We start from the raw sequence: 14,230 nt of genomic DNA on the forward strand, positions 1-14,230 counted from the left end.
ACTCAAATGGCTTTCCTCCCTCCCTCCCTGCCTGCAGCCACCACCTTGGTCATGGTCCCAGAGACTGCTCTGTAACTGGGAGCAGTGGAGAGCACACTGGGGGGCCAGCTGAGAGAAGAGCACACTTGGGTGAGGATAATGGCTGTCACTGGGGTCCAGTGCCCCACTAGCTTCAGGATCCCAACACAAACATCACCTATCACCTACCAGGAATTATTCTTTTTATTTCAAACCAGAGAAATGCACTTTGTTTTTAACCTGAAGACGGAAACTTACAGGCCTGTGGCCGTGAGGCAGATATTAAGATGAATCAAGCTGGCCAAGCGCATATTTGTCTTCTGAACAGGATCTGCTAGTCTTTGCTTCTGCGAAGAAATATGTACTCTCCCATCTGAGGTGAAACTCAGGCACTTTGAGTCTTTCACCCTCCCAGTTTTGATAGGAACTTGAGTATAGAGAATATTTCTGTATGCCCCAGAAAACAACAGCACAAACACATGGTTAAGTGTCAACCAACTCCCAGCATCAGCAACCAAGCAACAAAAGGGAGTGGTGAAGTCTCTGGAAAAATATGGGCCTAGATCTCATCAAAAGGGACAGATGTCACTCAGCTCATCCGAGTGCTTGCCATGTTGGAATAAAGGTGAGGGCTGCCAAATGTTTCCACTTCTCAAGAGCTGCCACAAGTCCAGGTATGGAGGGAAAATGGGCAGACAAGCCTATGTGTGTTCTGAGTTCAGCTCTGCCCTTCCCAGCTATGTGACACTAGGAATGTCCTTAGCCTTTCTGAGCCTTAGTTTCATCATTTGCATAATAGAAATAAATCCACCTTCCTTAGAAGTTATGATGAGGATCAGAAATATGAGGAAATAAAGATGAAAGACATAGCTGTGGTACTGGGGAGACAGGGTTCGGAAAGGCAGGAGAGGGCATCTGAGTTGAGTGACCCAGAGTAGCTGATTATATATTTAAAACAGGGGTTGGGTTGGGTGTGGTGGCTCACGCCTGTAATCCCAGCACTTTGGGAGGCCAAGCTGGGTGGATCACGAGGTCAAGAGATCGAGACCATCCTGGCTAACACGGTGAAACCCCGTCTCTACTAAAAATACAAAACTATTAGCCAGGCGCAATGGCAGGCACCTGTAGTCCCAGCTACTCGGGAGGCTGAAGCAGGAGAATGGCGTGACCCCCGGGGGGGCGGAGCCTGCAGTGAGCCGAGATGGCACCACTGCACTCTAGCCTGGGGGACAGAGCGAGACTCTGTCTCAAAAAACAAAAACAACAACAACAACAAAAAAAAACGGGTTGCACACCCAGACACTTTCAGGAGGCTGGGAGTAGCACAAATGTGGAACGTGGCTGCGTGCAAGGCCATAAAAATAATAATGGCTAGCAGTGAGCACAAATTAAACACTTTACCCTGTGCCAGACAATACAGATATTAATGCACTTAACCCTCACCAAGAAACCCTCAGGGGCTCTGAAGTAACCCAAAAATGGAGAGAAGCCCCCTGGGTGGCCCTGGTTTTACATTTTGTGGTTTCCTGGGATCTGGGGCAAGATACTGCTCTGAGAGTGTGATCGGCTCTTACAAAACCTCCATGCACTTGTTTTGTTTCTGGAGTGCTTGCCCCAACCTGCACTTTCTGTCCTTCAGTTACTGCTGCCTGTAGTTGTGAGCAGTGCTTTGATGGATGGAGAGACGGCAGCAGCCAGCTCTTCTGGAAAATTCTATCCCCCTCTTTTTTACTCTCCTTCTGTTTTCCATTCTCCCAGCCTGAGGAAATCCAGTTCACAAACCTTACAGTAATGTGATGTTAATTTTGCTCATTTAAAGAAACAGATGTCAGGAAATGGGAACCCTCCCACTTCATAGCTGCTTTAACTCATCTTCATTGCCCATCCCTTGTATTTTAACCTCCCCACAAGAAGCTCGACTCTCTGGAGCAAAAACCTTCTCTTCTGGCATTCGGGTGAGTTACAGCTGCGGGAGAGCCTTTATCTCTCCTCCCGCGTCTAATTTGGGGATAATTGGCAGTCTCCCCAGGGCATTACCTTCATTCCTGGGTTATCCCAGACCGGGGCTACCAGGATTTATAAGAAAACCGGCCAAGTTTAAGGAGAACCAGGCAGGAGTGGAAATCCAGTCTGCGAGTCTGCTGACTGCCTCAGACCTGGGGCGAGGGATGCTGGGAATGCTTACTCCTGTTTTCCTGGCAGGATGGGAAGGAGAGAAGGAGAACGAGGTCATGCCGAGGAGCAGGGAGGGAACCAAGGCACCAGCTGTTTCCTCCACACCTGCCCACAAGTGCAGGCATGGTCTCACCCTGGGGGCCTGGTCCCTCCTTGGGAAGAGGGCAGTCAGCCTGCATTGACCCCCCCAGTTCTGTCACTTGCTCCAAGTCAGTCCCTAAGGGAGGTCTCACCCCCTGGCATTGTCGTGGGTCAGCCCAGAGCTCAGACCAGGGACTTGGTAATGGTCCTAGATCCCCTTCCAATGCTCCGTGACCTGGAGCAGTGCCCTCCTGCTCTGGGGCTCAGTGTCTTCAGCAGTAAAATGGTCCTGGTCTATCTTTGTGAGCCCACCAGTTCTACCAGCTTTCGTGTGCTCTGTGAGTTCACGGGCTCCACCTCCACCTGCGATTTCCTTGTTTGCAGGAGATGGTTCCCCATGCGAGGCTCTGAATAGGCTGTCTGCTTGGGAGGCTGGACTCTCCCCTGAGCTAGTATAAACACTGTCATCACCTTCAGTTCATCCATCTGGCCAGGGATGCTTTCCAGGGCCGGGCATTTTGATGGTCCACAGAAGACCCCCAGCAACCCTGCCAGGGAGTACTGCGAACGCACAGTGCTAATGGCTCTGCGGCGCCTGCTTGCTGTTCTGATCTCTCGTGAGGTCTGTGCAGGACGTCAGCATGCAGCCTCGGAGGGAAGGGCTGCTTTCAGACCTCAGGGGCAGACTCAGAAATGGCAGCACCGGCCAGGCCCAGTGGCTCATGCCTGTAATCCCGGCACTTTGGGAGGCCGAGGTGGGTGGACATCTGAGGTCTGGAGTTCGAGACCAGCCTGGCCAACATGGTGAAACCCCATCTCTACTAAAAATACAAAAAATTAGCAGGGCATGGTGGCAGGCACCTGTAATCCCAGCTACTCGGGAGGCTGAGGCAGGAGAATCATTTGAACCCCGGGGGTGGAGGTTGCAGTGAGCCGAGATCGCGCCATTGCACTCCAGCCTGGGCGAAAAGAGAGACAAAAAAAAAAAAAGGAAAGAAATGGCAGCACTGAAGGCTTGATAGGACCAAGCGCACTTTAAGCAAATACAATATCCAAAATCTTGAATTTTGCAAAGAAGTAATATCCACATAGCCAAAGGAGCACTCACTTATGAAAGAAGAGGTTCGATGGAGTACATTTGGTATGCCAGAAAACCTGGCTTCAAATCCCAGTTCTGTCAGCTGGGTGACTGTAAGCAAGTTAGTTAATCCCTCTGAACCTCAGTCCCATCATCCATAAAATGGGACGATAATAATAAATCAGTCCGACAGCCATTGTTTTGAGGGTTTGATGTGGTTGTGTTGGTCAGATCCCTCATGAGGTGCCTAGTACATAAGAAGTGGTCAACAAGTAGTAACTGGAAAGCACCCATTTGTTGTATCAGGGATCCTTAACTGGTGAGAAAGCTAGAAGTTCCACAAATGCCCTAGTCCCAAGGAGTGGGGGGCATGCTTTATATTTTTCCCCTGCCTTCCTCTTGAAAATCAGTGCTTAGTGAGAATCTCTAATGAAGAGAGAAAATAAGTTTGAGAGTCACTATTTTAACTCTATCGGTCCCCCAGAGCATTGAAAAGACAATTATACAGAAAAAAAAAACACTTCAAATCCCATCCGGTCTATTTTTTTAAATTGATACATAACAATTGTACATATTTATGGGACATGTGATATTTTGATACATGCATGCAATGTACAGTGAACAAACAGGATATTTAGGATATCCGTCACTTCTAACATTTATCATTTCTTTGTGTTGGAAGTATTTCAAATCTTCTAGCTATTTTGAAATACATATTGTTGTTAACTATAGTCACCCTACTGTGACTGTCACCCTATCAAACACTAGAACTTACTCCTTTTAGCTCCCCCATTAACCAACCTTTCTTCATCTCCCCCAAACCTTCCCAGCCTCTGGTAACCATCCTTCTACTGTCTACCTCCATGAGATCAACTTTTTTAGCTGCCACATATGAGTAGGAACATATGATATTTGCTTTGCTGTGCCTGGCTCATTTCACTTAACACAATGACCTCCAGTGCCATTCATGTTGCTGCAAACGACAGGTTTTCATTCTTCTGATGGCCGAATAGTATTCCATTGTGTGTATATACACCACATTTTCTTGATCCGTTCATCCACTGACCATACAGTCTGTTTCACAAAGGTAGCCTCACCTGTATAGGGCCAGGGTCCCTGCTCCCTGGGCCAGAGGCTGAAGACCAAAGGTCAGGGAGCCCCAGACTGAGCTCCTTCCACCATCCAGTCCTCAGTCTCAGGGGCCCCAGAGAGTCCCCAGCAGCTGCTGGGCAGGTCATTCCTTCCCTGTATCAAGACCGTCTGCTCCTTTTGATTCTCCTCTATTCTCTTTCTTCCTTCTAGAAACCTGAGTAACAATAAAATCAAGGAGGTGCGAGAGGGAGCTTTCGATGGAGCAGCCAGCGTGCAGGAGCTGATGCTGACGGGGAACCAGCTGGAGACGGTGCACGGGCGCATGTTCCATGGCCTCAGTGGCCTCAAAACCTTGTAAGCGCCTGGGGTGGGGCCTGGGCCAAGACCCAGAGGGAGAGGGGAGGGCAGGGGAATTAGAGACAGACTGTGAAGGCAAGTGGGACCCAGGCACTGTCTTGGGCTGCTGAATCCCTCTCTTCCTGGAGTCAGAGTCATCAGACATTCCGCAGCCTTGGATGGGAAAGAATTTAGCATGCTGAACACCCTCCAGCATACACACTCACACACACACCACACACACACACACCCAACATAGTCACCCACTCTCGTGTATATACATATATAGATTTATACCAGAAACTTGCTGAAGGAGGCACACAAACAGACATTTACCCACAAACATAAGCATAAGGACCTTTATAAAAATGATATATGCAGACACGTGCAACATGCACATAAACATATATACAAACAGGCATAAACACACAAGCACACACATACATACAAGCTGATATCTACAACCACTTCTTGATTCTCTCTTCTCCTCCCAGAAATATTTGTGCACACCCTAGCAGCCACACAATATGCATGTGTGTACATACATATGCAAGACACATGCTTCCAAGAAAGCATGCACAAACAATAATGTACATACACATTTACACACAGCCCCACTGGGGCTCCAGTCCCTGCTATCACAGGACAAACCTGAGCAACATGGCTGGCCTGAGCTTAGAATCGGCAAAAGCATCTCACCTGTACACACACACACACCACCGTGGCACCACTTGGGACAGCAAAGATCATGCCTGTGCTCCCTCATCCCCACCCCTCTCCCTGTAGGATGCTGAGGAGTAACTTGATCAGCTGTGTAAGTAATGACACCTTTGCCGGCCTGAGTTCCGTGAGACTGCTGTCCCTCTATGACAATCGGATCACCACCATCACCCCTGGAGCCTTCACCACACTTGTCTCCCTGTCCACCATGTAAGTTCTCCTGGGTCCACTGCCCACGCACTCTGGGGTCCCACTCTGCAGAGCTCTCTCCTCCCAGCTCCCTGCTACCTCTGGCCAAGCTCATCTATCCATCCGTCCACTTAAAAACTCGTCAGGCTTTCTGTATGTGCCAGGCATCGTCTAGGTGTTGAGGCTGCACACACCCGGCCCCTCCTTCCTGGAACTCACAGCATAGTGAATTGCCACAGAAAGCATGTCCACAGTGATTTGAAAACCCAAGATGGAAGGCCAGGCATGGTGGCTCACGCCTGTAGTCCTAACACTCTGGGAGGCTGAGGTGGGTGGATCACCTGAGGTGAGGAATTCGAAACCAGCCTGACCAACACGGTGAAACTCCTTCTCTACTAAAAATACAAAAGTTAGCCAGGTATGGTGGCGAGTATCTGTAATACCAGCTACCTGGGAGACTGAAGTTCCAGTTGCTGGAACCCGGGAGGCGGAGGCTGCAGTGAGCTGAGATCATGCCACTGCATTCCAGCCTAGGCAACAGAGAAAGATTCTGTGTCAAAAAAAAAAAAAAAAAAAAAAACAAAACCAGGGGCTTTGTTGAAAAACACTGGAGCTGTATTCTGGAAGGTAAGTGGGAGTTAGCTGTTGAAGAAAGCAGACAGTGCAGTTCCTTCAGAGCGAAGGGCATGTCCAAGGGCCCTGTGGTTGGTTGCAACAGAGCAAATACGTGGGACTGAACATCTGTCAGCATGGTCACAGTGCTGAATGAGGGAGGGCATGACATAAGGCAAGGCTGAAGAGGAAGCCAGAGTCAGGCTGCAGGACTGCTGTGGGCCATCTCGTCTTTGTCCAGAGCACATTAGGAAGACTGGGACCTTTAAGTAGACCTTAAGTAAGACATCACCAGACAGGGGTTTTAAAAAGATGTCACTGGCGGCTAGGCTTGGTGGCTCACGCCTGTAATCCCAGCACTTTGGGAGCCCGAGGCAGGTGGATCACAAAGTCAAGAGATCGAGACCATCCTGGCCAACATGGTGAAACCCCATCTCTACTAAAAATGCAAAAATTGGCTGGGCATGGTGGTGGCACACACCTGTGGTCCCAGCTACTCAGGAGGCTGAGGCAACAGAATCGCTTGAACCGGAGAGGTGGAGGTTGCAGTGACTCGAGATTGTGCCACTGCACTCCACTCCAGCCTGGCAACAGAGCGAGACTTTGTCTCAAAAAAAAATAAAAAAAAATAAAAAGATGTCACTGGCTGCTTCGGTGGGTATCAGAACCAGAATTAGAACCCAGCTTTCTGGGCACCTAAAGGAGTGTTCCTGCCTGGGTAGTGCACTGTCCTGGGAAGGGAGCCTCAGTGGAATAATGGGTAAGACTCTAGAGCCACATTTCCTAGGTTCAGATCCTGGCTGTGCCTCTTGTTAGCTGTGTGACCTCGGGAAAGTGACTTCACCTCTGTGTGTTTCCATTTCCCTTCTGCATAAGCTACCTCCTAGGATGGTTATGAGGATTGAATGTAGTGATGCTTGTAAAACACACAGCAAGGGCCTAGGTGTAGAAAGTGCTCAACACGTGTGTGTTTTATAGCTGCTCATCATATTTCCATGTGGCTCTGTTATCCTTAGTCGCTGGTTTATTGTCCCGTTTCTAACCTTCCCCAAAAACCTTTGGAAGGCAGAAGGAAAGGCTGTTGCTGCACCTCCTCTTGCTGCCCTATGCCTACGGCACTTGGAATCAAAGCCGAAGTTAGAGGAGGGCCTAAAGGCCGGCCCCACATCATCTGGCCCCTCATGCCCTGCCTGTCCCCTCCCTCTCTCCATTCTAGCTCCATGGGGCTCCTCGCCATTTTCCCATGATCCCAGCCCACTCCAACCTTGGAACTTTGCACTCCCTGGAACACCCTCCCCCGGCCTCCCTCCCTTCCACCTTTGCTCAAGTGTCACCTGCCTCACCCCATTCCACCCCTCTGCCATAACCCCAATCCCTCTAGCCCTGCCCCCTAACATTACATAGCACTAACCATGTCCTAATTTACTGTGTCATTTACCAACTTGCTGTTAATCATATATTATCTGCCCACCATCATATAAGATCCCGAAGGACAGGGATTTGTGGCTGTTTTGTTCACTGCTGTATCCTTAATGTTTAGATCTGTGCCAAGAGCATAAGCAGATGCCCGGCATATAATTGTTGAGTAAAGGAATGAATCAAATGAATGAGTGACATCAACAGGAGAGGACAATGGGTTGGGAGCTAACATCAGTGAACCGGTCCATTTTAGTCCATATTTAGCCCCTCCTAGGTACCTCCACATTGGAAATCCAAAGACACCTAAGATGCCCAGAGGGGCAGAGTCACAAAGCATTCAGGGAACCAGCTCTGACCCATGAAGTAACTTGCCCCGCTTCACACAGCTCCTGAGTGTCAGAGCCTGGACTCCAACCCCAGAACAGCCACTCTCAAGTCCTTCATTGCTGTATCATCCTACAGCCACTCAAGGGCTGTCTGCCCCCCTTAAATAAGCTCCCCAAGCTTTACTTTCCTCATGTGAGAAAAGGAAGATGATGTTATCTCCTTCATAGGGTTGCTGTGACAGGAATGAATGAGACAATGGGTTTATAAAGTGTGTGGCATGGTCCCAGTCCTGTAGTAAACACTCAGGAAGGGATAGCTGCCATCATCCCCTCATCTGTCCATCAGTCCCATTGTTTCAGTCCACAGATGCGTATAAAGTGCCTGTGATGACATAACGCTAGTTTCTGGATATGCAGAGGCAAACAGACCCTACCCTCCTGTATGTGGAGTCCCAGGTGCAAGGCGAGCACAGAAACCAATCATTGCACACTCCCATGGGTGCTATGGGGAGAATGAAGGGGAATGAGGGAAAAGATAAGATAGGGCTGAAGTATCCCACTTGATATGGGGGGACTCAGAGAAGGCTTCCTTGATGGAATGTCACTGAGGCCAAGGACTAAAGAATGAGGAGAAGCCAGCCAGGCAACCTGTAAAGATACGGGTTCCCAGCAAGGAGAGTAGCAAGTGTGAAGGCTCTCGGGGTCAATCTCTGCTAAGGTCCCAAAGGCAGTTCACACAGCCAGGGCTTGGTACCCAGGGGAGGTCATGGCAAGAGACCACAGCCACATCCATCAGTGGCGAGGATCTGGAATGAGACCCTCGCAGAGACTGCATCTGGGGAAGAGCCTACATTCCCTTCCTGAGACTTCTTCCTTCCTGGCTGGGAGAGCTGAGCTCTGGGCAGCAGATCCCGGGGCTGCTCCCACAGTAGAAGGGTGGAGGCTAAGCACCCTTCCCTCTTCCTAGAAACCTCCTGTCCAACCCCTTCAACTGCAACTGCCACCTGGCCTGGCTCGGCAAGTGGTTGAGGAAGAGGCGGATCGTCAGTGGGAACCCTAGGTGCCAGAAGCCGTTTTTCCTCAAGGAGATTCCCATCCAAGATGTGGCCATCCAGGACTTCACCTGTGACGGTGAGAAGGCTGAGGGTCAAGGGCTACGGGGAAGGCCCCGGGAAGGCAAGGAAGATGGTGGAGATGCAGGATCAGATACTCCCTGAGATCCAATTCCACTTTGCTTTGGGCACGCAGCTGGAGCTCTGGAGAGCTCTGCAGATCTGCTGCTAGCCCACATGGCTGCTTCATGCAAATTAAGAAAAGGTACCCATTTCAGAAGTCAGTTTACTTCCATCAGTTAGAAATCTGTCATAATATATTGATTTCATTTAGACAAGACACCTGCCTATTAAAACAAGATACTGCCATCTGTGAGAACACTGTTGTACCAAATATACTAATCTATCATGTCCACAGTGAGATTGGTGCCCCTTAAATGATATGGCACCCTTGTGGAGTGCACAACCTATACAACTGTGCATGGGAGCCCTGGCCTCAGTCTTCCTGTCTGCATCATGATGAGACTCAGAGTATGTACTCATGAGAAACAGACTTCAAGAAAAGTCTTGTGACTGGCTGGGGATATGGATATCTGAGGCTTTGGTTCTCAGGATCCCAGAGGGCATATTTATTTGCATAAATTCAAGCCAGCACAGTTCTTTACTTGATCAACTTTGGGTTATCTAGAGACATAATTAACTGAGATTAAGGCATAATGGAGGCTTGGGACATACTCACCACCCGGGAGAGACTGTGTAGTTGTGGGAGCGGAGAAAGAAAGGAGAAAGAGGAAGGGAAAAGACAAGGCTCTGCCCCCCTCCCCCTGACCACTCCTTCAATCAATTGGACTTATTCCTGATATGGTTAATGGTGACCTCTTTCCTGTTACTCTTGCTGAGCCTCCTTGATGGCCTTCATCTTATGTCAAATGAGGCAAAAGGTAGGCGACACCCGCCAACCGCGGATGAGACCAGCAGGTACCCTATTCCTGGTTCTAGAACACAGTGGGGACAGGGGACAACTTGTCTTTGCGGAGAACACGCAGCCTTGCTCACTGGCTCCCCCTAGTGCGGCTTATATCCCTCAACCCTCACCCTCTCCGGGGCTCTCCACAGGCAACGATGAGAGTAGCTGCCAGCTGAGCCCGCGCTGCCCGGAGCAGTGCACCTGTATGGAGACAGTGGTGCGATGCAGCAACAAGGGGCTCCGCGCCCTCCCCAGAGGCATGCCCAAGGATGTGACCGAGCTGTAAGTACCCCCAGCTGCCTGCAAGCACCCTGTCATCTCACCACCAGCAGCATCCTCCATACTTTACCCGAGAATGTCAAGCAAGGCAACATGGCGAAACTGCCCTGGGGAGACCCTACTTGAATGGATCCCAGCAAGATGGCAGTGGAGCCCTCACCAAGATGGCAGCCATGGGCTTTGACAAGGGCACAGGAAACATGGCTCCCCCAGTGCCTCTGCCTGGTAGAGGAGGAGTCTCTGACCCTGTAATTCCTAAAGATACCCTGAATATAAGTGGGAGGGTTGTTGCCTCATTTTCCGTATCACCCCTGAAGCCCCTGCTCTGTACACCCTCTTCCTAAGAATCCTCAGCAGTCTGTTAGTCTGATCCCAGCAGCAGCGCAGGATAATTGTGAAAACATTGTCCAGCGGGCACTGTGGCTTACAAAGTACTTTCCTGAATAGAATCCTATTCCAAGTTCAAACAGCCCTGTCAAGCATGAGGCCCCATTTTACAGATGAGGTCTTAGCTCTGAGTCCCATTCATTCTCAGAACAGGAGCTTTCTTATTCCACAGACCAAGCTCCTGCCACTGACTCCTCAGGTCCTGTTTCTGCACCAGAAACTCCCAGCTCAATGAAAAAGGTGTTAGCCTCTTCCTATAGGGCTCTTAATATTATGGAGAAGATCCTATTTCTGTCCCCCAAAAAAGCACAGACAGAAGGACAAGGCACGGTCCCCCAGTGAGGGGGCCTCCCTGGAATGCACCAAGAGCACTGCAGCTAGGACCAGAGGAGCACCACGCACTCACACAACCAACACACACCATGTGCACACTCGCATCCATCCACTCCTTCACTCATCCACAGGTTTCTCGGGTATCAGGCACTCTGCTCACATTGGAGAGACAATGGCGAGCAAAATGGGTGTGACCCCTACACTCACGGGGCTCGTGGTTTATTAAGGAAGGTAGACATTCACTCGATCATTGCAGATGCACATGCGAAGTGACAAGTGTGAAAAATGCTACAAAAAAAAAGAGGTACAAGGTTGGTAGGACATGAGAAGTGAGAAGTGTGACAGAGATGTGAAGCTCTGAGAAAGCTGCCCTGGCGAAATGATGCTAGAGCTGCAATCTGAGGGGTGAGGGGCAGGTCACTAGGAGGGAGGAGGCAGTGCTCTGGCTGAAGTTGCTGCAAAAGCAAAGGCCCTGTATGGGAGCGGGCAGAGCCAGGGAGAGGCTACAGGAACAGCCTAAGTGCCTAAGCAGCAGCACACCCACAAACCCACACCACACACCACCACACCACACCACACACCACCACACTCACACACCACACACCACACACCACACACCACCACACCCCCACACCCACATACCACACCACCACACTCACACACCACACACCACACACCACCACACCACGCACCACCACACCCACACACCACCACACCCACACACCACACCACCACACTCACACACCACCACACACCACCACACCACACACCACACCCACACCCACATACCACACCACCACACCCACATACCACACCACCACACCATCACCACACCCACACAGCAGCATACCCACACACCACCACACCACCACACCCACACACCACACCACCACACCCACACCACCACACCACACATCACCACACCACACCCACACACATCTGATGCTTGACTTTGACATCTCTCTTGCCAGGCCCCATGCACATCCCCTTTTCTGGGCCAGGTTAGCATGTACAGGCATACCTTGGAGATATTGCGGGTTCAGTTCCAGACCACCATAAAGCACAAACTGCAATAAAGCAATTCACACAAATGTTTTGGTTTCCCAGTGCATATCGAAGTTATGTTTATACTATACCTAGCCTATCAAGTGTGCAATCTCATTGTGTTGAAAAAAAACCAATGTACCAATGTACATACCTTAATTCAAAAATGCTTTATTGCTAAAAAATGCTAATGATCACCTGAGCCTCCAGCAAGTTGTAATCTTTTTCCTAGCGGGGGTTGGTGCCTTGATGTTGATGGCTGCTATCTGAGCAGGGTGGTGGTGGCCAACATTGGGTGGCTATGGCAATTTCTCAAAATAAGACAGTAGTGAGGTTTGTCACATCAATGGACTCTTTCTTCATGAAAGATTTCTCTGTAGTATATAATGCTGTTTAACATCATTTTCCCATAGTAGACGTTCTTTTAAAATTGGAGTCAAGGTCAGGCGCGGTGGCTCACGCCTGTAATCCCAGCACTTTGGGATGCCAAGTCAGGTGGATCACTTGAGGTCAGAAGTTCGAGACCAGCCTGGCCAACATGGTGAAACCCCATCTCTACTAAAAATACAAAAATTAGTGGGGCATGGTGGCACACGCCTGTGATTCCAGCTACTGGGGAGGCTGAGGTATGAGAATGGCTTGAACCTGGGAGGCGGAGGTTGCAGTGAGCCAAGATCGTGCCACTGCACTCCAGCTTGGGTGATACAGTGAGACTGTCTCAAAAAAAAAAAAAAAAATTGAAGTCAGTCCTCTCAAACCCTGCTACTACTTTATCAACTCAAGTTGTATAATATTCTAAATCCTTTGTTGTCATTTCAACAACGTTCACAGCATCTTCACCAAAAGTAGATTCCATTTCAAGAAACCAATTTCTTTCCTCATCTATAAGAAGCAACTCCTTATCTGCTCAAGTTTTAGCCTGAGATTGCAGCAATTCAGTCACATTTTCAGGCTCCACTTCTAATTCTAGTTCTCACTATTTTCACCATATCTCAGCTACCTCCTCCACTGAAGTCTTGAACCCCTCAAGGTCATCCATATGGTTGGAATCAACTTCTTCCAAACTCCTATTAATGTTGCTATTTTGACCTCCTACCATGAATCACAAATGTTCAAATGGCATCTAGAACAGCGAATCCTTTCCAAAAGCTTTTCAGTTTACTTTGCCCAAATCCATCAGAGGAATCACCATCTATAGCAGTTATGGCCTTACAAAATAAATTTCTTAAATAATAAGACTTGAAAGTTTAAATTACTCCTTGATCCATGGGCTGCAGAATGGATGTTATGTTAGCAGACATGAAAACAACATTAATCTGTGTGTACATCTCCATGAGAGCTCTTAGATAACCAGGTACATTGTCAGTGAGCAGTAATATTTTGAAACATATCTTTATGTTTGTAAAGCAGGTCTCAACAATCGGCTTAAAATATTCAGCAAAATATGCCATAAACAGACATGCCATCATCCAGTCTTTGTTGCTATATTTCTAGAGCACAGGCAGAGTAGATTTAGCATAATTCTTAAAAGCCATAGGATTTTCAAAATGGTAAATGAGTATTGGCTTCAACTTCAAGTCACCATCAGCAGTGGCCCCTAACAAGACAGTCAGCCTGCCCTTTGAAGCTTTGAAACCAGGCATTGACTTCTCCTCTCTATATATGGAAGTCTTAGATGGCAACTTCTTTCAGTAAAAGGCTATTTTGTCTCCACAGAAGATTGTTTAATGTGGCCACCTTCATCAATTATCTTAGCTAGATCATCTGGATAACTTGCTACAGCTTCTCCGTCAGCACTTGCTACTTTACTTTACACTTTCCTGTTATGAAGATAGCTTCTTTTGTTTTGTTTTGTTTTGAGATGGAGTCTAGCTCTTTCACCCAGGCTGGAGTGCCGTGGCGCAATCTCCGCTCACTGCAAGTTCCACCTCCCGGGTTAATGCCATTCTCCTGCCTCAGCCTTCCCAGTAGCTGGGACTACAGGAGCCCACCACCACACCCGGCTAATTTTTTGTAAATTTAGTGGAGACAGCGTTTCACCGTGTTAGCCAGGACGGTCTCGATCTCCTGACCTCATGAACCACCCACCCTGGCCTCCCAGAGTGCTGGGATTACAGGCGTG

The 14,230-nt window shown here is 49.0% G+C and overlaps 1 protein-coding gene across 4 annotated transcripts in view; it reads left to right on the forward strand.

The window, feature by feature from the left end:
- The window catches only part of SLIT3 (slit guidance ligand 3), a 653,573-nt gene that overhangs the window by 550,416 nt on the left and 88,927 nt on the right, over positions 1-14,230 (forward strand). For 3 of the 4 annotated variants that reach the window (XM_055285296.1, XM_055285297.1, XM_063642615.1), the window contains exons 17-20: positions 4,655-4,798; positions 5,567-5,710; positions 9,014-9,177; positions 10,215-10,347. In XM_055285296.1, the coding sequence (XP_055141271.1) occupies positions 4,655-4,798; positions 5,567-5,710; positions 9,014-9,177; positions 10,215-10,347 (585 nt within the window). Of the gene's footprint in view, positions 1-4,654; positions 4,799-5,566; positions 5,711-9,013; positions 9,178-9,231; positions 9,235-10,214; positions 10,348-14,230 lie in introns of all 4 variants that reach the window. The other variant, XM_055285294.2, reaches the window with a different exon arrangement.

The sequence above is a fragment of the Symphalangus syndactylus genome, chromosome 7 (genome assembly GCF_028878055.3).
Source record: "Symphalangus syndactylus isolate Jambi chromosome 7, NHGRI_mSymSyn1-v2.1_pri, whole genome shotgun sequence".
NCBI lineage: Eukaryota > Metazoa > Chordata > Mammalia > Primates > Hylobatidae > Symphalangus > Symphalangus syndactylus.